The 23,883-nt window shown below is 42.8% G+C and overlaps 1 protein-coding gene across 2 annotated transcripts in view; it reads right to left on the bottom strand.

Annotated features, from left to right (window-relative positions):
• The window catches only part of SLC35F4 (solute carrier family 35 member F4), a 304,255-nt gene that overhangs the window by 21,364 nt on the left and 259,008 nt on the right, over positions 1 to 23,883 (bottom strand). The window contains exons 3-4 of one of the 2 annotated variants that reach the window (XM_047079584.1): positions 9,279 to 9,464; positions 3,983 to 4,280 (exon numbers count right to left, since the gene is read on the bottom strand). In XM_047079584.1, the coding sequence (XP_046935540.1) occupies positions 3,983 to 4,280; positions 9,279 to 9,464 (484 nt within the window). Of the gene's footprint in view, positions 1 to 3,982; positions 4,281 to 9,278; positions 9,465 to 23,883 lie in introns of those variants that run through there. The other variant, XM_047079585.1, reaches the window with a different exon arrangement.

Here is a 23,883-nt window from a genome sequence, read left to right as displayed (position 1 = left end):
CACAGGAGGGCCACATGGAGGGAGGGAGTGACAAAGTGATGAGGCTCTAAGCATTGGAGTATGGCCTTCAATGTCAAGTCTCATGGCAAACGCTGCTTCCCAGCAGCTGAGAATTCTGGGAATTGTAGGCCAGCAAATCCAGGGAGGTCAAAAATGCATATTGCACATATAGAAACTTGTGTAATAGTTTTACTGTTTATGTGGGAGACAACGAAAAAGGAAGGATTGTTTTTAAATAAAAATGTGATTTAAGCATGGGACCCTTGATTTCGGCTGAGGTCATGATCTCACGGTTTTGTTCGTGGATTTGAGCCCCGAGACAGGCTCTGGGCTGACAGCAAGGAGCCTGCTTGGGATTCTCCCTCTCTCCCTCTTTCTGTGCTCTTCCCTCACTTGCCCTCATACATACTCACGTGCTGTCTCTCCCAAAATAAATAAACTTTTTAAAAAATGTGATTTCCTGAAGGTAAATTTTAACTTGAAAGAGACAAAACTTCAAGGAAGGGATGAAATAACCGAAAAACAAATTCTTTTGTAAACAGAAATCGCACACCCTCACACACACAGGGAAATGGACAGCATCTCGCAAGCCCTGCAGCCAAGGAGATACAGTGAATCAGAGCCACACACAGACCAAGCAGCAGTTTGCCCGGGACATCCTGGCATTTTCTGCATTCTCTTCATTTTCTGCATTCTGGTCGTGCTCCCAAGGGGATCTGCCCTGTGAGAAAGTCTGCCAGAGAGAGCTGGCGTTCAGAGTCATGGGCTCATCCTGATATCTATAACTACTAAATGGCTTTTTATGTATTTTAAAAACTTTTAAATATTCCTTTATATGTATATTTTTTCAATGTTTATTTTTGAGAGAGCACGAGCCAGCACAGGGTGGGGGGGGGAGGGGCAGAGACAGGATCTGAAGCAGGCTTGCGCAGACAGCAGAGAACCCAGTGCTGTCACAAGTACCCCTGAGATCATGACCTAAGTCGAAGTGGGTCGCTCAACCCACGGAGCCACCCAGGCGCCCCCCAAATGGCTTTTTAAATACACATTTATGAAGAACCACAACAAACCCATTTCTGATGAAAGGATTTCTTTTCATATCATTGGCCCTGGCCAGTGATGGTCCTTCCTTCCCAGAGCCCACCATCTTGCTGGGTTCAGGGCACTCAAGCAAAGACTTTGAATCCAGGAGAGCACACATTCTGAACCCACGGGGAGGCACAGGGACAGGGAGAGCCCCTCCCCCGAGGGGGTGGAGATTGTTCCTTTCACCTGGCTCATCCTGTCCCCCTCCCTGGTGTTGGCTTCCTTAGTGTTCCCCTCTTTCTCCCTCCTCTCACTGCCAACCTTCTTCTCCCTGTTTGTCACTGCTATAGCAGGAATTAAAAATGCTCTCCGCTCAAACACCAGGTCACCTGTGTAGAACTTTATGCTATTTAAGCATTATGTACTAAGAAATGGGAAAATTCAAAAAAAGAAAGGATTTCTATCAATAAGCAAGTAACTGGTCTCTCCTTGGAATGATGAGATCAGAATTTCTAGACAAGAGGCACTGATGGGTGGTAAAGCTTAGACTGAAGCTTAGAAGCTGGGGGACACTAATAATTATGTTCAACATTGTTATAGCACTCAGTAGTTACTGAACCCCTTCTGTATGTCAGATGACATCTTAAGCACACTTCATAGGTGTATGACATAGACAAATATATCTTTAGCTCTAGCTTCATGCTTTCTAGAGACTTTTTCCTTTAAGGAAACACCCCTGTCAAAACTATGGCTTATAAATTTTTTCTTATTAAATTTAAAATTCATGTGATACAATTAAATTCTCTTCATGGTTTATATGAAATGATTGTAATATCCAAAACAATTTCCAAATGCACAATTCCCACGATCTAGATCTGATACATTATTGAAAATTCTTTTGAGGTTAGTGATAAGAAAACCACTGAAAATGCTTTCATACCATTCAAAGAAAATGAGAAAATAGAGGGTCTGGCGCAACGGGACAAATTCTGTTTCCAGTCTCATACACTAAGTCTGTTTTCCCTGTGTTCTGCCACGAGAGCTTCGGGGAGTGCCTCCTTGGCAGATGGTGTTAATGAGTCTACAAGGCAAAAAGATCAAGGATCTTAGGATGTTCTGGCAATGTTTACCTCTCATACGGAGGGGCCCTCTGGAGAATATTCTCTTCAAAGACAATGTTCTCTGCTTGACAATAAAAGCTCTTTGATTCGGCTTCAGAAACGGTCAAGTTCACTCTACCTGCCCTAACAGGTGGAGGCGTCTCGTCAAATCACAGGTCTCACTAAATGTAGAGTTAGTCAGACATGAGAGATGTAGTGGAGATGAAACTCATTCCCAAAACAACATTTCTGTCAGCAGCAGCCTCTTGGTGTAAATGTGTTATCTTAAATAAAACCCACTTGGCTTGCTTTGAGGCGTTCTGAGGTACTACATCCCATACTAAACTTTTGTGGTTTTTATCAGTATGTGTGTCCAAACCCTAGGAGCGCTGGAGTAAAACATACATGCTACGGGTAAACTATTTTCAGACAGGGAGAATTTTAGTCTGATCATCATGTCCCCTGCAATCGCTTATTAAATATTGTTATTAAAAAGAACTTATGCCCCAGGGCGCCTGGGTGGCTCAGTCGGTTGAGCATCCAATTTCGGCTCAGGTCATGATCTCACGGTTTGTGAGTTCGAGCCCCGTATGGGACTCTGTTGCTGGCAGCTCAGAGTCTGGAGCCTGATTGCAATTTTGTATCTCCCTCTCGGCCCCTCTCTGGCTCACCACCTTTCTCTCTCTCTCTCTCTCAATAAATAAACATTTTCAACAAACAAACAAAAAAGACCTTATTCCCCAAGATCATGTCTATTTTGATGGGAATCAAATACAAAGTATCTTTAGCAGTCACAAATAGGTATAAGACTTATTTCTTTCCTTCAAACCAGAAAACATTTATTTTTTTATAAATTGGTTTTGTTTAATTTTAATTGAATTATCATGGATACCATGGAAAATCAGCTCACAGTGTGACTCTAATATTTCAGGGCACTTCCAAGCTGGTGATAGAAAATGGAAGTTGAAGGTACACGCTTTGCAGTTTGTCTGATAAATTCACTTCTTTTCATTAAGTACAGGGGCAAGAAAGAAATGTTGTTTTGGCTTCTGCAAAATGTATTTATTGTCATTCTACCAAGGAACAATAAGCTGGTGTGAACAACTGTCCCTCTCCCATTGGGTGCTGTGCAGGGCTGGTCCTGCCAGCTTCCTGAGCCTTCCAAGATGGCGCTGCAGAAGCCAAGTTCAGCACAGAGAAACTACTGGAACCATGGCACTACCAGGTTCAGAGCCGGCGAACCAACAGTGAAGGCCCCATGTGCTCCTAGCCAGCAAAGAATGACATCTTCTAAACCATCAGGGCCAAACTTCCTTTTGCATGAAACCAGGTCTCTTTATCTGCTTAGGCACCACAGCTTCCAGAATATTGAGCAAATGTTTTTATCACAATTAATCTTATGAATACAGTTTTTTTTTTTTTTCTGGGCCTGCGACACGAGGGTGTTCTTTTAAAACATGACTTTCAGAGATAATTCTGGATTGAAATCTGGGTCATTTGGAAGTATTGACCTTGGACAGGTCATGTAATCTTTCTAAACCTGTTTCCTCTTGGGTTAAAATGGGAATAATACCACCACCCTCAAAGGTAGATGTTACCACCAATGATGATTAATTAAGATAAGATCTACAAAAGCACCAGCACAGCACCTGTCATGTGGTAGATATTCAATAATTTTTTTGGTGGGGGGCCCAGATTCTTCTTCCTAGTGCTCATGTATTCATTACCAACCCTAGATCCGAGCTCTCCACACTCCCCAAGTCAACTCGGTTCATATTCCAAAGAGATAAAGTGATGGATATTTTCATAAAGTTATTTTAAAACATCTCGTGTTGGCCATTTAACATGAAACCTACCTGAATTTTTTCATTGGAGACTGCTTTTCTTGAGCAGTGGCCAGATGACCAGAATAGTAGACTGGGAAAAACATAATGTTCCAGTTTGTTGAAAACCAAGTCATGAAAAATGGACAGTAGAAGTTCTTATAAGTAATTTTTACAATCTGTGTGGTTCCAACCCAAGACGATGAGACTGACAAGATGATCAAAAGTCCCCAGACGGCCTTCAGAACCATGGACGTGCATGACCGGCAGCGAGCCTTGATTCTGTTTTCTTGGCTGCTGTTCTCAGGATGAGTCTGTGTTCCATCATCCCCTGAAAACAGGAAAGGAATACAAATGTGTGGAAATCAGGTTATAAAACAGTGACCAAAGAGGCACACAGTAGAATTACCAGTGTTTTTCTTTTTTTTACCATCATTTAAAGAGACTGATAACTCTGGCTCACCTTCTCTCCAGAATCTCTCCTCTGTAAGGTACAGTATATATCTCATCCCCCGTCCAAGCCATGACACTGCTCATGAACTTGGTGGATGCTACACTGCCCTTCCATGTATCCTACCCACTTTCTTATAAAAGCATTACATATTTCAGCCCCAGAGACTTCGGCCTTGGCCACATGTCCTGCTTTGTCTAATCAAATGTGAACAGGGAGGTGTGAGGTATGCCACGGCCCAGCAGAACTGTTAAGAGGCATGACAAGGCCCCACTAAACTCTCTTGCTCTTCTTCTCTGTCACTAGAATGGAAATTCCCAAATAGGAGCTGTCTTTTCAGTCTCTGTGGGAGAACGAGCAGAAGCCAACCAAGGCAGCCTTGTCTCTGCTGACATGAAAAGTAAGTGAGAAATAAATATTTGTCGTTAGACTCCACTAAGGTGTTTTTAATTTTGTTTTTGATTTTCTTAAAGTGCAGCAAAGCTGGCTCTTAAATTGAAGAGCAATGTGCCCCAAGAACAGGGCAAATCCTGACGACACAAAATCGTTTCCCACCCACCTCAGAACAAATTACTATTTAATGTATTTCTGGGAGCACAATGAGTTCAGCTTTGTATCTTTACATTTACTAAGAAAATTCAGCAGCAGTTTTTACATTAAAGTAGGCAAAACTTTCTGAAAGTGACGATCATAAAGGCCTTCTCCCTTGATAGAGAAAACAAGTTCAACACAATAACTTTATGCACCTCTCAGGAAACTAAAGGGGAGCAGAGGTCATCCTGAATCCCCAGGCTGAGATCCCAGGTGGTAGAATCCTGAGGGAAGGGAGGCAGAATTGCCTACAAGTTCTCTCCTGTCTCCAGGTACCTCCTCTGAGTACAAGGTTTATCCCGGGGGTTAAGAAAGTGGTGTGGTCCACAGATTGCAAGTGGGAGTGGATGGTAGTCATTTTACCTCTCCGGAACCTGCTGACTCTCTCGTGCTGAATGTGTTCCTCCTATTGCTTAATGAGCCAGGCGTGACTGCCCCGCTGGAGTAAAAACTTTCCCATAGCTAAGGCTTTCTGTTATAATTATTTGGGGAGCGGGGGGTAGCAAGCCTTTAAGGTGAATTCTGAATTGGGGAATATAAACCAAGTAATGACAAACACAGCAATTACCACATGACTTCCGAGTCTTATAAACCGTACTGAATTCTCAGGGCCAAGGCCTCTAGAAGATGAAAACTGGTATTCTTTCATTTATATATTCAACAAAATACTTGGTAATCAATCAGATCACCAGGAGCTGGTTAACTAGTTGGGTGCCAGGGGTTCAAAAGTGAAAGACGTGGGGCGCCTGGGTGGCGCAGTCGGTTAAGTGTCCGACTTCAGCCAGGTCACGATCTCGCGGTCTGTGAGTTCGAGCCCCGCGTCAGGCTCTGGGCTGATGGCTCAGAGCCTGGAGCCTGTTTCAGATTCTGTGTCTCCCTCTCTCTCTGCCCCTCCCCCGTTCATGCTCTATCTCTCTCTGTCCCAAAAATAAATAAACGTTGAAAAAAAAAATTAAAAAAAAAAAAGTGAAAGACGTGAGTTCACATCCCAGTGGAAAGCCAGAACACACATCCAACACAAGTGTGATAAGGGCCAAAGACGGTAGATACTAGGCCACATGGAGGCAGAGGAGAAGCACTGGTTAAGGGATGGGGTGGAAAGTGATTAGGAGAAACTTCCATGATGCAGTGACATTGAGTCTCGAAGTGTGAGCCAGCTAGCTCCCTTTACTGTGTATAGACAATACCTGCTCTTGATAAGAGTTCTGCAAATCCTCCCTACAACCATCTGACTTATGCAGAGTAGAGGGGAGAAAATAAAATGAGTAAGAGGGTAGAATAAGAGACTCTTGTCTTGGGAGGCTGGGGGAGAAACATTAACCTACTCAGTTAAATAGGTATTACCACTTCCATTTTACAGATGAAAAAACTGAGGCTTATGTGAAAGGTTGCCCAAGGTTGAACCCAAGTCAGCATGACTCTAGGCTCCAAAGATTTTATTCTGAACACTCCTTCTGTCTAGGTTTCAGGCTTGAGCTCTCCATTCAAGCACTGGAAGTTTCAGAAGGGATTTGGAGACAAATTTCTGTTTCCTGATGGGAATGGTAGTCTTCTACAAAGTTTAAGAGGAGTGATGTCTAAGAGAAAGGTATACTCTACATTTCAGATTATTAATTCTCAGGGACTATCTCATAAAGGAGGAATGATTCTACAGAGATTCTCAATATCCCTTTAAGTTGATATCTGCCTTCACTGTCACCTTCTCTGAAGGTCGCTTGGTGCCACCATCATACCATAGACAGTACTTTTGATGACATTAGTCGTCACCTAAATCCCTCCATATCTTTGACCCATTCTTCTGCTAACTAGATGTAATTGTTGCCAATCTTTAATTTTACCGCCTATAGATACCCTAGAAAGACTGGGTCTACAGAGCTCTTTTATTTTTCTGGTCATTTAAAATTTTCGACAGTCCTGCTTAGCTTTATGGTTTTGTATGTATCCTTCAAACTGATATACCAGGAGTTCCATCCCTTACTACGAGCCTGGATTAGAGTCATTACTGGTAGAGGCCACTGGAATTTGGACACATGAGTAGAACCATTGTATGGCCTTGTGCACATGTCTGATTCTAGCTTAGCTTCTTCATCTGCCAAACAGTGATAATATTTGCCTCATGGGATTTGTTTTGAGGTTAAGTACATAGTATATTCCTGAAAGCATGGTGAGCTGCTCTTCAGATTATTCTCCTTTTCTCATTTTTCTATGGTGCCCTGGAATAACCCTAAGTGCCTTCTGAATCATCACAGAAAGAGTAAATTACGTCCCATGTGATCTTTCATGGTATAGCCTTTGACATGTGTAGTTTGCATGTGACAGATATGGCAAGTCTTTGTCAACCAGTATATTTAATTTGTAGTTTGCATATGATAGATAAAGCAAGTCCTTATTAACCAGAATACTTAATTAACTGGAACATTCTATTCTGCAGATAACTGGGATAATAGGAATATTACTGCAACTTATTAAAGCCAATTAAAATTTTCTGAAGATTTATGATGGCATTTTCTTCATTTTTTTTAAAAAGAGCCTTAGCCTTAGGGTCAATAGTTGCTGATATAGTGTTTTAAAATATTGTCACTTTTTGAAAAAAATATCTTTTCTTATATAAAAAAAAAACCCTCTTATCCAATTAGTAGTACCCTAGAAGAGGCTTTCATATTTCCTGTATACCTTTGTTTACTGCCCCCCATCCCTGAGTCCCCTGAATTTCCATTTCCCTTCTATTTATTTTTTTAGGCCAGTTTTCTCCAAGTTATGTTTTGTTTTCAACTAACCACTTATTTTGGATGGAGTATTTTGTTGTTGTTGTTTGCTGTTTGATTATTGTTTTTAAGGATGCAAGAGATGTTAAATATGTTACTGATAAAGCAGAAGGAATGAGTGGAAGGAGAGATTGCAAATGCAGGTGAAAAGTGATGGAGAGGAAGTGATCATGGACATAGCAAAAGGAGTTCACATCGGAACGGCAGGAACACACACATTAAAGACGGTCCCAAAGTGATGGTCACTGGCAAACAAAAGAATGGAGACATTAAGGCAAAGAGGCAAGCGTCTGTTGGCATACAACTGTTTTGCTTTTTGCAGAAACGGAAGTGTGGTCATGTGACGAAAGGAAGTGAGTATGAACTGGGTACTTGAGCACATTCTCTGGGGAAGGCCATAAGATGTCCACCGCCAAGAAGTATTGGTGTGGGCAACAGCCTAGTGGACTCAGGTGCATTTGGAAATTATACATTTGCTGGGAAACTCCTGGACCTAGTTATGAGATGTACCGAGCAATTCCAGTAACCCAGGAGTTGTTGAGTGTGGTCAAATGTATGTGAGGAAAGTGTAGAGGACTTGACTGATTAGTTAAATGCTGATCAGGGAAGCAGGCGGTGTCCTGAAGGTGCAAAACTGGGGAAACTAGAAGGGCTCCAAAGACCGGCAGTCCTGACGAGCACAAAAGCAGAGTCTGTGATTTTACTAACAGTGTTTTCATTCTTCTTAGAGTGGGAGTGCGCTACCACTGACTCCCAGGGCTAAGAGCAAAGATGCTGGCTTTTGACATCTTCAAGATGCGGAAACTAGATACCCTGTAAACTTAATAGGGTGTCACCATTTATTTATTTATTTATTTATTTATTTATTATTATTTTTAACATTTATTTATTTTTGAGACAGAGACAGAGCATGAACGGGGGAGGGTCAGAGAGAGGGAGACACAGAATCTGAAACAGGCTCCAGGCTCTGAGCTGTCAGCACAGAGCCTGACTCGGGGCTCGAACTCACAGACTGCGGGATCATGACCTGAGCCGAAGTCAGACGCTTAACCGGCTGAGCCACCCAGGCGCCCTGGGTGTCACCATTTAATCATATGTTAAGCCCTGCAACGGCAGGTTTTGGTATTTGCTTTCTCTGCTACACTGTACGTATCCCACTAACAGATCCCATCTATACATGTCCCTTCTTCCTTCTCCTCCCACTTGATAAACTCCCCACTCCCACTCCTCAGAGTCCATGTAACATCCCTGCGTTCTGGGCCAATGGTGTGATCTTTCACGGCTGGTTCGAAGGTTACCTAGGTGTACTGTTATTTAAGAGGAGGTCAGAGAGGGAGGGAGCCAAAACATAAGAGACTCTTAAAAACAGAACTGAGGGTTGATGGGGGGTGAGAGGGACGAGAGGGTGGGTGATGGGTACTGAGGAGGGAACCTGTTGGAATGAGCACTGAGTGTTGTATGGAAACCAATTTGACAATAAATTTCATATTTAAAAAAAAAAAAGAGGAGGTCACCAGCTCACCTGATCTGTTCTGCCTTTCGACTCTATGTCCGCAAACTCCAGAAGATCCTCGGCTCTGAAGTTCAAGAATAGGAGCAGAAGAATCTTCGGTGACAGAAAGAGGGGACAGTTGCCTACTGATGCCACTGTGTGAACTGGGGCAGTTGGCTCCTGGTTTACATCGAGTAACTGATGATCTGGAGGTACCTGGGAAGAAAGAGTTCATACCAGTTTGAGAACCTGCCAAAAGGAAAACTGGAAACAGATTTTGTTCGTTTGTATTATTTTTTTAAAGTAGGCTCCAATGCAGGGCTTGAACCCACAACCCTGAGGTCAAGACCTGAGCTGAGATCAGGAACTGGACATGTAACCAAATGAGCCACCCAGGTACCCCTGGAACAAGATTTTAAATGCCCTGGCAGTAAAACACACAGCCCTGATGGAACCTTCCTTGAGCTCATTTCTAATTTTATCAGAGGGGCTCCTAAAAAGAAAAGTCTGCGTTGGCAAGGTCTGTGTCCCTAAGGTGAAGGATCTTTTTAGATAACTCTGTCCACCAAAACTGAACTTTAGAAAATGGCGCTTGGTCTGATGCATCTGTTCTGAATTAGAACTGCTAACAACAGTCAAACAGTTTACCTCAAGGGAGGGAAACTGTGACGTCATGCTTGCATCCTCCTTATTCTTCCTAAGGTTGGCTGTTGAATTCCTAACTAGTGAAAGTGCCCACAGTGACTCCTGTCGAGTCCACCCTACGCTTTTCCATCGGACTGGTCACTAAAGTCCAATTTGGTTGTGTCTCCTCAATCACCTCTGGCCTCTACCCGCTCTTACAGATGAAAACGCAGGCCTCAGGATCCTCCATGGGTTAAGCCCCTCCCAATCCTGATTAATCTCCATGGACCCCCACCCAGGGTTGGCTTCATGGGCCTGGAGCCAGTGCAGTCACACGGGGTGCTGTGCTTCTTTGGAAGAACCTCACACACCCCACCCCCCCCTCCAAGGTCCAGGGTGCCACATGGGAATTCTTTTACATTTCAGTTTTTTTGCGTGTGACTTTTTTATTTACTTACTTATTTAATTTTATTTTTGAAAGACAGAGAGAGGCACAGAGCATAGGCGGGGAAGGGGCAGAGAGAGAAGGAGACACAGAATCTGAAGCAGGCTCCGGGCTCTGAGCTGTCAGCACAGTGCCCGATGCGGGGCTTGAACCCATGAACCACGAGATCATGACCTGTGCCGAAGTTGGATGCTTAACTGATTGAGCCACCCAAACTCCCCCTTCTATCTTTTTTTTTTTTTTAAGTTTATTTACTTGAGAGAGACAGTGAGAAAGCATGAGAGAGCATGCGCAGGGGAGGGGCAGAGAGAGAGGAGACAGAGAATCCCAAGCAGGCTCCATGTTGTCCATGCTGAGCCCGATGCGGGCTTAAACTCACGAACTCCAAGTCATGACCTGAGACGAAATCCAGAGTGGGTCACTTAACCTACTGAGCCCCCCAGGTTCCCCTCTAAGTGACTTCTGATGGGATAATGGAGCACAAGCAGGGGGCTTGGAGCCTCAGCTCAGGCTTGGTTTTGCCTCCTGTTGTCTCCCCACCTCCTGGGGTGGGTTTTCAGCCACCACACCTGAGTCCTTGACTAACAACTGTACAGGGACCTGGGTACTGGTATGGGGAGTGTTGGGATCTCAGGGTGAGACTCCCAGTGCCTGCGGGGGCCTGCATTCACCCAGCAAGCATCCCTCTGTCCAAGGGAGCAGATGTTAAATAGCAAATAAAAAATGCCATGGTGAGCAGAAAGAGAGAGAACGTAAGAAAGGAGAAAAACCATTTTCTGCTTTTTGAACAAGGAACTTGACATTTTCACTTGGCACCGGAACCTCAAATTACATAGCTAACCCTGCCCCCATCTGAATACTCCATTCCAGCGAGGCTGGTTCTGGCTGCGTTCTGACACCTTACTCTTAGTACTGATAGCTTTAAGCCTTTTACTGGGTTGTCCCTCTACCTGGAACATCCTGAATCTACCCAGGCCTTTAAACAGTAAGATCAGATCCTGATCGGTTCATTCAGTCTTTGCTGTAAAGTCACATGCATCTACACTTTCTTTGAACTTTCACCGAAGGAGCTCATTTTGACGGTAGTCATGCACTGGCTTCCCCAGGGCTTCACTTTCTCACGTGTGAATGCTTCGACTCTGCAGAAGCTGCCTGCCTCTCCATCTGTCGGAGACTGTTCTACACTCTCTCACCGTCCCTTGCTCTGAGTAAATGTTTAATTTTGAAATAATTTTATATTTACAGAAAGGTCGGAAAGATAGTCCAGAGAGTTCCCAGATGCTCTTTACCCAGGTTCCTCCAATGTTAACATCTTGCATCTTCTGGTGCATTTGTCAAAATGAAGAGATTAACGTTGGTAAGTACCATTGACCACATTCCAAATGTTCTTTGGATGCCACTAGCTTTATCACTAATGGCCTTTTCCTGGGCCAGGACTCCACCCAGGACACCACATTACATTCAGTCATCGTGTCTCCTTGGCTGCCTATGTTTGTTCACAGAGTACATTTATTTTTCCTTGTAAGTTAGGAGTGTCTCTATTTCCAGTAGATACTCTGCTCTGCAGAACAGAAGCTATCATCCTCTCTGGGTCACAGAGGTTATGTCTTGGCGTGGTGCTTTCTGAGATGGTAGAAAACCAACCAATGAAATGCAAAATCTTGAAATAGCAATGGCGTCTTGGCTTTAGTTTGGCTTTGAATAATCATGTCACGGACTGTGTGAGTAATCATGTAAAGCAATCTAATCAGAACTTTGAGAAGCAGTGGTGTCCAGAAAAAGAACGCTTGAATTCCTGAACCATCATCTCCCGCAAGAACCGAGCAGAACTGCAGAGTAACTTAGCTGTGAGTGTTCGTTCTGCGTTCCAAGCCTCCCCATCTCTGACAAAAGTGTATCTTGTTTTCTTTCCTTTTCTATTTTTCTCAGTCTTGGGAAAAACAAGGAGAAGTCTATAAAAATGGAATTAGCTATAGCATCTATTATTAAGTGTCTCAAGTTGCCCTAATTAAAATGTATTATATAATCTTGCATTTAAAAGAATAAAAAATGTACGAGTACTCAAAAAAATCAATAGAAGAATTAGACCAATTATTATGCCTAAATTAATGCTATATTAGTATTGTTATTACAAAAGTGTCAAAACACAGAAGGTTTTTATTTTACATATCCAAAATGTTTACTGTGACTTTCACAACTATGTTTGTTTTTTTTTAATTTTTTAAAATATTTATTTATTTTTGAGAGGGACAGAGTATGAGTGGGGGAGGGGCAGAGAGAGGGAGACACAGAATCTGAAGCAAGCTCCAGGCTCCGAGCTGTCAGCACAGAGCCCCATGCTGGGCTTGAACTCACGCACTGTGAGATCACGACCCGAGCCAAAGTTTGCCACTTAGCTGACTGAACCACCAGGCACCCATCCAACTATGTTTCTAATTGAGTATTTCAAATTCAATGAAAAGAGTCTGTTTAAAATCCAGTGAACTCTCATTTATGTTCTTCCAGAGGGGCTGACACTCAGATACTCCAGGAGTCATTTTTAATTTATCTTTCAAGTATTTTTCACTAGTGAGTTACGCCTTCTCATGTTTTCTTAGGGGAATATCAGGTTTCATTTTGTGATCATTTGGCAATTACAGGCCAAAAGGAGGAAGTCCAAAAATAGGTTGGGAAGCTAGTTGAGCAAGGATTGAGATAAAACATTGGCCGGGGCGCCTGGGTGGCGCAGTCGGTTAAGCGTCCGACTTCAGCCAGGTCACGATCTCGCGGTCTGTGAGTTCGAGCCCCGCGTCGGGCTCTGGGCTGATGGCTCAGAGCCTGGAGCCTGTTTCCGATTCTGTGTCTGCCTCTCTCTCTGCCCCTCCCCTGTTCATGCTCTGTCTCTCTCTGTCCCAAAAATAAATAAACGTTGAAAAAAAAAATTAAAAAAAAAAAAAAAAAACATTGGCCACAGACACTAAGAAGTTGGTAAATCATGTGTATCTGGGAGCGTTGGATTTGTAAGCCAAACTAGTGATTTCTCCGGCTTCCTCATTTTCACTAAGTGTTATGTCCTGGCTTCTGCACCTCCTGGTCCCTAAGCAATACAGCTCAACACCCATCTTCTGCTGCCTCACACTGGTTGATTTATGGGCGAGATCCGGGAGCAGTTGAGCCACTGGAGACATTTAAACCATTGTCCTAAAAAGGCACACTTTAAACTTCAGAGCCTGGCCCAGAGGCACGGTCAGGGCTTGGGCCATGAAACAGTCATCTCCAATCCTGGAAGTGAAAACACCACCCCACGCTACACAGTCTTGTGCCATTCACTTAATATAAAGCCAACTCTGACAAAAATCATATTCAGAATGTCACCTGGGATGCTAGGTGACATCATATCTATTTTCTATTGTCTATGCCACAGTGAGCGCCTGGGCATCACAAATTCAGTTAGTGAAAAGTGTTTAGACTTTAATAAGTATTGAGAGTAAACTGTATTAGAAGTGATAGGTTGGAAGTCTCTCATTAGTCACCCAGACGGCCCCCACTCTTCCTTGTAAAGGCATCTGCTCACGTGAGCCATAGCAGTAGGGCCATCTTGTGTCATTTTTCATATTTGTCCATGCATAACGATATAATTTCTTCATTCACACTGGTTAGGCTCTGAATGTTCCCCAAATCAACTTAACTCAACAAATAGTTATTAAGCCACGATTCTAGGGCAGGTATTGTGTCAGGAACAGGAGTTAGATAATGAAGAATACACAGTCCCTGCCTGCATGGGGCCTTCAACATGGTATTGGGATCAGACTTGTAACCAATTAACCATAATTTAATGTGAATTGGAGAGCAAGAAGAAAGGGAGTGATTCATTCTGCCTGGAGCAGGGAAGTCTCTATGGGTTGCTACATCAAAGTTGGCTTTGAACGATGAGCGGGGCTTTGCCAGACAGAGTTCTAGGCTGAGGAATAGGCGACAGAGTCAGAGAAAACCACAGGAGCAAATACTCAGAGGGGTAAAGAGGACGCTATGAAACAATGGTGAGATGAGCAGCTCTAAGGTGCTGAATTCTGAGTACAAACAAGCATTGAAAATCCTTTCAGGAGTGTTGTTCAGATTAAATGGTCCACACAACGTACGCAATCAATGTACGCTATTATAAGGAAAAATAAGCAGCTAAACAAAAATGATCCTTAATGGTACTTTATCAGTGAGAACGTCTGACTTCAGATCATAGAAATCCAAACTCGATCAGTTTACGCAAAAATGGGGAGTTTTTAGGAGCTTAGCAACCAAGGGACAGGGCAGCCAGGAATGTCCCTAAACCTCAGGAACACCTGGGACCTGGGGAAGCGTGTAGGCAGACAGTCCCCATCTCCCACTGCAGGTGCCAGATTCATGTCTTCTCACTTGGCCTCTGTTTGCCTTTCTCTGCAGAAAATTTAATCATTTGAAGCTCCCAGCTTTCCAGTCTTGTAGCTAGCCTCCTGGGAGAAATCTAGTTGCCCAGAGTCAAAAATCTCGAGGCAGGAAATTGTGTCTTACACTGATGCCTGGTACAATTTCTGTGGCCACAGATCACGGCGACAACACCAGGAAAGGGCAAGTGGGGCTGGGGTGACAGGGCCCTGGGCGTCCACTTAGAAACCTCAAAGCAAAAAGGGCAAAGAAATGCTGAGTAAAGCCCAATCAGAGTGGAAGGTGTAGGGTTCTCATATGACAACTTGAAAAGCCGTGCAATAAAAAGTAACTAGGAAAAGGTCTTTGGAAAGTAGATGAGAAAGAAGCAATGTGTCAGGTAAGAGTCTGTGTGAGCAAGCACAAGACGACTTGGAAGATAATGGACCAGACTCTACACATCATTCTAATAAGAGCCCTGCCGTTAACTCTCATCTCTCATGAACACAAAAAATCAAGGACATATTTGGTTCTACTAAGCATTATACTGAACAGTGAGCTAGAGATCTTATCCTCACTTGCCCCAAGCTATGCCGCATACTTACCTGAAACACCACAGGTAGCCCTGATGCCCAAACATAAAGACACCGTCCTGGGGATGGGGGATGTGGGCGGGGGGTGTTGGGAAGGAAAGTGGAGTCGGAGAGGTAGGGGCTGTACGACAAGAGGCAGCATAAAGTCCTGGAAAGGCTTCCCGGAAGGGCAGGGCACCGATTGTCTATGTCCTCTCAGGTAAATCACTTGACTTCTCATTGTCTGTATTCTTTCATACTCTGAAATTTAGTGATTGAGCAAAATGATCTCCTAAATCCCTGTAGCTTTCTCTCCTTTGAAAGATATTTCAAGCAAGCACCTGCAAATCATGTTTAACCATAAAACAAACTCTGTCGATTTTCAGCTAATTTTTTATACCCATTTATATTAGTCAAGGTTTCAGAAGGAAGGGAGAGCAAACTCAAAATTAGGATACTTTATTAGAAAGGTGGTCAAGGTTTAGGGCTATAAGGCTATATGGTTCCCTAAGCCGCCCACTGCAGCATCACCTGGGAGCTTGTTAGCAATGCAAATTCTTAGGGCACCTGGGTGGTTCAATGGGTTAACTGTCTGACTTTGACTCGGGTCATGATCTTGCGGTTCGTGGGTTCGAGCCATGCGTCATGCTGTAGGCCAGAGCCTTCTTTGGATTTTGTGTCTCCCGGTCTCTCTACCCCTCCCCCGCTCATGCTCTGTCTCTCAAATATAAACTTCAAAAAAGATTTTTTAAATGCAAATTCTCAGCAGCCACTTCAGACTATTAAATTAGAAACTGCAGTGGGGGTAACCTATGATTTAAGGAGCCCTCCAGGTGATTCCAATGCAAGTTAAAATTTTGAGAACCACTGTAGGTGATACCACAGGGGGGATGGAAGTACCCAGGTGTAACAAAGGCTCACTCTTACTATACTTAGGCCTGAAGGGACAAGGAGAGGGAGTGATTGGAAAAATCTGGAAGGAGAGGCTTGCCTGAGATGAGTTATGACTTTTCATTAAGGTAGGCATCCAGCTGGGAGTTCCTGAAAATAGTCCTTTCCTTTGATATCTCTTAGGGACCCCCCTTGATAGTAAACCAAGGCCAGAGGGCAAGACAGCCTATTTCCGTAGTCCATACAGTTCAACTGCCACAAAGAAAGAGAAGTAGAGAAAGGTTGTGGGGCAGGTAGAAAAAGAATCTGGAGGGGCAAAGGTATCTATATACCATGTTTCTACAATAATATTATAATCACAGAATCAGGGCCTAGACCACAAGATCTCCTAGCTGTAAGCTTCTTTGATGAATGATTCTTCTTTGATGATTCTTCCAACCAATCTCTTGAAAGTCATACTTTAAGCATAAAACTAGCTTTGACTATTTTCAAATAATCTTTTATAAGTGTGTTGCTTTTAAATATGCATGATCTTTCCTGCCAAGATGTTACAATCACTGAAGAAACATCGAAGACAGAAACGCAATCCTGAATTTTGACTTGGAGTTGGTTGGAAGTTACAACAATCACTTTGACATTCTGTCTTATAAAAACAGGTAAGATACCAACAATTCAACAAAAGGTTATGTAAAAAGCCATATTTCAGCTTATTTTTTTAAACTCATGTTCCATCAAATTACAATGGCAGAAAATATTCCTTGTAGTGAGGGAATATTTATTGTCATCAGTATTGGTTGAGTTTTCATTGAAGTCTATATGGAATTTGCAAAAAAGTTACTCACTTCTTAGGTAAACACTTAACCCTAGGATTATTGAAAGGGGTCAGCATGGTGGATGGTTAATATACAAGCAATATACCAACTTTCTGTTTCAATTCTGCACTGCCTTACTCTTTAAAGCCCAAGGTCTCCTGCACAACACTGTTTTACTTACTAGTATTATTCACTCTATGTAGCTCTGAACACTCTTGATTCATTTCACAGAGAAATATCTTTTAAAATAACCTAGATGTTGGTTATATTATTATCCGTATTTTTTGTACCAAATTTTTTTCAAGACTTGCTAATTATCTTCTTGCTAACCATCTCATCTTATTCAGACGTAAATATGAAATATTTGGGTACCTATATAGGCATATTAAAGTGACCTTTTAGGGGAGCCTGGGTGGCCCAGTCGGTTAAGCGTCTGACTGTAGCTCAGGTCATGATCTCATGGTCCGTGAGTTCAAGCCCTGCATCGGGCTCTGTGCTGACAGCTCAGAGCCTGGAGCCTGCTTTGGATTCTGTGTCTCCCTCTCTCTCTCTGCCCCTCCCCTGCTTGTGCTCTGTGTCTCTCTCTCAAAAATAAATAAACATTAAAAAAATTTTTAAATTAAAAATTAAAAAATCTTTTAAAACCTAATTAGTTTTTATTTACCTAAAATGTGTAATTAGAAGAAAGGACTAATAATTGCTATATTTATGCTATACACATCTTGTTCCTAAAACAGTATTAATTTATTCTATCTGGAATAAGATTTATTTTCTCTACCTATAACTAACTTTAAAACTAAAAAAATATGTCACTTCTCCCTGTTTTTACAATGTAAAAATAAAAGCGTCTAGCACTTATTTAACACCTACCATGTGCCAAGAGCTTTACATATATGATCTCTAAACAACACAACACTGTGGGGTGGACTTTACTATTCTTATTTTACAGAGAAGGAAAGTGAATCTTCAACAGCCCAAGTAAGGGTTTAAAAAGTCGAGTCCAGTTCCAAAGTCCATATTCTTTCCAATACGCTCTGTTGCCCTTTCCATTTCAGCTATTCAGCACTGTTGAGCTCTTTCTGTATGTAGGGGAAATAGTTCCATCGTACAGAAAATAAGGACAATTATTGTTCAGAGAGCAGAGAGATCAATTTCAGCCTGGACAGTTACAGAATACTTAGCAGAGGATGATGGGTTCCAGCAGATCCCAGAGCAGGGCAGGGTTTATATAGGAAGAGAGCCTGGAACAGCTTCCAACAAAGGAAAGTGGAGATTTTGCCTTTTTAGTTGTTGAGAGCAAAAGAGGCATTTTGAAGAGGGATGATGGGTTGGAAGCAGAGTCTCACGAAGGCAAATTTGGGAGAAGAGGGCAAGATGCACAGAACAAATAGAACCTGGAAGAAAGACATCTAATGGAAGTTGTTCACGCAAAAACATGCTCTTTAAAGAGAGACAGGATTTCCCCTTTAGAAATGTGTATTGCAGTAGGACCCTTTCTCCCCCTGCTAAAATCCAGGCATTCACATGGTAAAAGTCGAAAGAACACCAATAATCATAGTTTCTTGTGCTTGGAAACTGGTCATACTTACTCTTCATGGTCATGACTGAACCCTTGTGTGATGCAACCAGAGCACCCCTTACCCCAGGTCTATGTCTGCCAGAGGGGCTCCATTCTTACTTAGGCAACCCATGTATCTGTCAAGCACATGTTCTGGATTTGTACTCTAAAGAAGATTTTGGGATTAACATGCATTTCTCCTGGCTCCCTTCTCCCAAAGAACATATGATCCTTAACACTTGCTTGTTTAGATCATTTCTGGACCCATGTCTCCATCCAGTATCAAGCATTTATTTCCTCACTGCTGCTCAAAGTTGTCACCCTTCCCTCAACTATGGCTCCAAATCATGCCCATGTTTTATTAAGTCTACAGTTGTTTTCCTAATTCCAGCTACCTCTTATCTTGCCCATACTCAGCCTCTGACTACTCAGTCTTGTTACTCCTTACACCTTCTGTCATCTGGAGAGTTAGATTATAGGTTGACCTTGACGATTTTTGCTGAACATTCATAGAAATCTGAAATGGATGTTTAAGTATTCCCAATGTACGTAAGAAAGAATTTCAAATCTATTTGGCTGATCCTAGATATGAATCAGCAGAAATAGTATAAAATTGCCTTTAACATTTTTTTTGATGATAGTCTCAGTCTTAAATAATTTCCCAGATGATAGAAAGGTTTTTCACTGCAAAAGAATAACAATTTTATTAAAAATCTCTAAGCCCCATTAACAACTCCTTGAATGTTTTTTTAATGTGATTACCTTAGGCCTCTGTCCTACTTTTAACTGCTCAGCACTCAACCCCCTTCCCGTTTAGGGGGACCTTCCCCCCCCCAACTACATAAGTCTTGTTGGGAAAGTGTCCCATATCCCACAATGGAAGCCAAAAGAGGCTTTTTAAAAATTATTTACTACTACTACTATTATTATTATTATTATTATTATTATTATTATTATTTTAGAGCACAAGAAGGGGAGAGGGGTGGGGGGAAGAGAGAGAGAGAGAGAGAGAGGGGAGGGGAGGGGAGGGGAGGGGAGGGGAGGGGAGAGAGGAAGAGAGAGAGACTCTTAAGCAGGCTCCATGCTCAGCACAGGGCCCAATCCCATGGCCCTGGGATCATGACCTTAGCCAAAATCAAGAGTTGAATGCTCAACTGACCAAGCCACCCAGGCATCCTCAAATGAAGTTCTTTAGGAAGTATAACGCTCTCCCTGCCCCTGACAATGGGGGGCAGGCATGACTGGGTTTCACTCCATCAAAGCCCCGTATCCAAAACTATAAATCTCAAGAAACCAGGATGGTTAAAGTTCCATGAGCGACAGTGGCAGCCGGGTGTTGGGTTGTGATGGCAACAGCAGTATCCTGGAGGATGTCCCGGCTGCTCGGCTGTGAAGGCCCTCAGTTCCTGCACATTTTCCAAGGTTCTGTGAGCCTCCCTTCCCCAGTCCATCCACTAAATCTCCCTTTTGCTAACCAGCCATAACAGCTTTGGAGGCTCCCAGTCAAGAGCTCTAAGACCAACTCTCTAGGACTTGCATGTGCACCCAACCCCCTGGTGGCCTCTTCTCATGTCCTTTCCCCTTTTCTCTAATGTCCTTACTTGCTACTTTTCTTGTATTGTGGCCCTATGAGTAACACACTCTGTTCTCAGGGAGGGGCCCACTGAAAGATTTAGGAAGATTTAGAAAAGGTGTTTTGGAATTCTTGCCAGCTAAGCTACACGAACCCAATGGCAGACATTCTCGAGGGGGTATAGTTGGCCGTTACCTTTGCTGAACACCTGGGCACAAGTTTTCCCCTCGAAGAGAGATGGCTGATTCCTGGGTGAAGGTGGAGAGGGAGAATCTCTATGATCACCAACCCCACTTCTCTCCTATGTCACTCAAGGCTCTGTGATGCCAAACAGCAGGCAGAGATTCATTGACCATACAGTAAAAAGGCCTGTCCTGATGGTTCTGAAATATTCACTTTAAGCCAGAAAAACCGAAAGACATTTAGGATCAACTTTAGAATATTTCCCACAGAGACCAGCTCAATAAATTGAAGCAAGAGAGATTAAGAGAATGCTGTGCCACATACCTGGTCTGGTATAAATCTACAGCTTGGTTACTCTGGAGTATTAAATGCAGTCCTGGAAATTGTGCCTTTGAATACCCACCCCTGTGTCTCAGTTGGTAAGACACTGTCATTAAGACTATACAACTATTTTCTTTTTATAATACCATACACACTATTCCTAATGCATATACAGATAATATAATGGTATTAATCATATTTTACATGAATTAATTTTACATTAATCATATTTCAGCTGCGGGTGGGAGTGTTTATGCTTGAAATAATAACTTCTTGTTAAAATAAGTAACTGATTCTAATTTGTTTTCTAAGTTAGATTTTTATGTTGAGCTTGCTTCCTTGAATGATCTTGTTTGCTTTTCATTAAGCCTTCACGTTGACTTTCTTCGAGTTGAGCCTTTGTCTCTTCTTCCCCTCAAGTCTTCATTTGCTTGTAATTTGACCTGGAGTATTTACCCACGTGCATGTGCACATGAAGGGAACTAAGATCCCTATGTACCTTACAACATCACTACCACCCTCCAGCAATGTCACTATTGCCCTGAAAATCTTGAAAAATATGCCCTACTGACTGTTCAGTCCCACTATTGCCCTGAAAATCTTGAAAAATATGCCCTACTGACTGTAGAAACCCTTTACTTACAAATTCCTTCCTGGTAGGTTCTCCTGGAATATACTTTTCCTTCCAAATGGCCCTGGTGAATTTCATAATTGATGGATTAGACAAAGCATTCACAAGGCAGTCTCATAATTTATTCTAGTCAAAAAACAATTCAGGATAACCCAAAAGACCTGTGGCTGTTGACCTAACTGTGTGATAACCCATTAATTAAGAAGTTATTGATGCCTACTATGTGTCTGGCCCTCTGCTAAGTGCAAGGAAGACAAGAAGGCATGATGCTTACCCTCATTTTCTTATGTTCTAAGAGGGGAAAAGCCAATTACACAGTAATTTCTATAAACAGCACTGAATTCTGAATGGGTGGACAAGCCAGCTTTTCATCCCGGAGCCAAGGGATGGCTCAGCCCCTTGCAACTGCCAATGGTCCACCAGTATCTTCTCATTTGGGACCTGCCTTTTAAACCACAAGCTTATGGATCAGTTCACAAAATATTTATGCCTTATGCATGAGTGGAAAGAAAGAAATGGGTAGAAGAGCATGCCAGGGTACAGCTAATGCTGTTAGCATATACATTTGTCACTAGGGAGGAGGACAAGTCAGGAACTGGCAGAGGCAGCTGCTTTGGCAGCTCCACTGTGATTTAGGCCACAATCTAAACACAACACTTTGTAAGTTTCCGCCCCGGGGGATATGGGAAAAGCTACACGGTCAGCATCAGGTTATTTTCACAATTGTTATGGGTGTCCATACCTACCAGGTGGGTGCACTGACATGGCCTTGAATCTAAACCTGCAAGGTTAAGTCCAAGCTCCACATTCATACAAGCCTCTTCCTCACTCACCTAGACTCTACTGTTCCTTCAATGTCCAGCTCAAGGCCTACCATCAGCTGTCTGGGTCCAATGTCTTCTTCCAAGGGCACTTGCTACCACTGATGACCTAAGCAGGGAAATGGAGTGATCAGATTTGGGTTTTTCAAAGAGTGCTCTGCAATGTGGAGAATGGCTTGAGAGGGAGTAACACCAGAGATAGAATGACTTGTTAGGAAACCACTGGAGTGGTCTGGAGAAGAGATAATAGTGGCCTTGCAGAGGTGGTAGCAGTGAGGTCAAAGAGGAGGTTGATTTGAGAGCCACAGCACTGCCATAATTTGGTAAATGATTGGGCATGGTTGTAGGAATGAGGGTGAAGGAGTAGTCAAGAATAAGTATCAGTTTCTGTTCGGGACAACTGAATTGATAAGACACCATTCTTAGACATGTTAAGTGTAAGGTGCATGAAAATCATTCAAGGGAGATGGATGGTGGGCAACTGACACACAAGTCCAGAGTCCAAAAGACATTTTTGGGATGGAGACATAGACTGGAGAGTCAGCAGTATATGGACAAGTCATTAAAGCTATAGGAGATGTTATGGGTTGAATATATCCTACCCCGCCTCAGTTCACATATTGAAGTCCTAATCGCCAGTAGAGCAGAATGTGACCTTATTTGGAGACAGGATCTTTATAGAGGTAACCAAATTAAAATGAGGTCCTTAGGGTGGGCCCTAATTCCATAGGCCTGGTGTCCTTATAAAAAGGGGAAATTTGGACACAGACATACAAACAGGGAAAACACTATGCAAGATGAAGCCAGATACTGAGGTGTTGTTTCTAGGAGTCAAAGAATGCCAAGGGTCATCAATATATCACTAGGGACTGGGCAAAAAGCATAGAATAGATTCCCTCTCACTGGCCCCAGAAGGAAGAAACCACCCTAACACTGTGATCTCAGATTTCTAGCTTCTAGAACAATGAGACAATAAATTTCTGTTATAAGCCACTAAATTTGTGGTACTTCGTTATGGCAACACTAGTAAACCCATACAGGCAGGAATGAGATCATCCAGAGAGAGAAGGCTAACTGAGAAACACAGATAACCAGGGCTGAGATGCAAGAAAACCAAGAATTAAAGGGGTATGAGCCTATAAAAAACAAAGCAGCCAAAATAGTGAGGGGAAGAAACAGGAGGATGCAACAATATGGAAGCCAGAGAAAGAGTGGGAGGAGAAGGCCATGGCACAAAGTTTGGCTTTAGTCATTGTTGACTGTGGAAAGAATACTGTTGGTGGAGTAGCAGGGGCAAAGGGATTGGCCTTTCCTGAGAAAGGCGTGGAAGCTGAGAAAGCACAAGCAGGAAGTGTTGACAGCACACAAGTGCAAAGAGAAAGGCATTATTTTCTACACAGATTGTGCAAATAAAGAAATGTGATGTTAAGGAGTAGACAAACCATTCCAAATCTGTTATGTAGAGGATGGGGATGGACACTTTATGCAGATGGATGAATGGAGGGACAAGATCAAGTCTCTCTGCCTTAGTTCACAGTACACTGGGGCAAAGAGACCAGAAAACAGGTGAATTATAACCCAACATGCAAAGCCCCGGTATAGTGACAAATCCTGGGCTTGATGGAAATGAGAGTGGCAGGAAGGATGGAGGGAAGATGACAGAGCCAGGTAATTCAGGGTAGCCTTGTTACAAGAAAGATAACCCCTTATTCACGGTGCAAAAGATTCATAAAAATCATGCACAGTGCTGTAATCTAATAGGAGAAGACGTGAAATTTTTTTTAAGCTTCCTGAAACCTTCCGACCCAGAATTCAGGGGAACTGATT

This window comes from Lynx rufus, unplaced genomic scaffold, assembly GCF_022079265.1.
Source record: "Lynx rufus isolate CCGP_SWC_20201006 ecotype Redwood Valley unplaced genomic scaffold, mLynRuf1.p SCAF_17, whole genome shotgun sequence".
NCBI lineage: Eukaryota > Metazoa > Chordata > Mammalia > Carnivora > Felidae > Lynx > Lynx rufus.
This window is presented reverse-complemented; position numbering and strand designations above follow the sequence as displayed.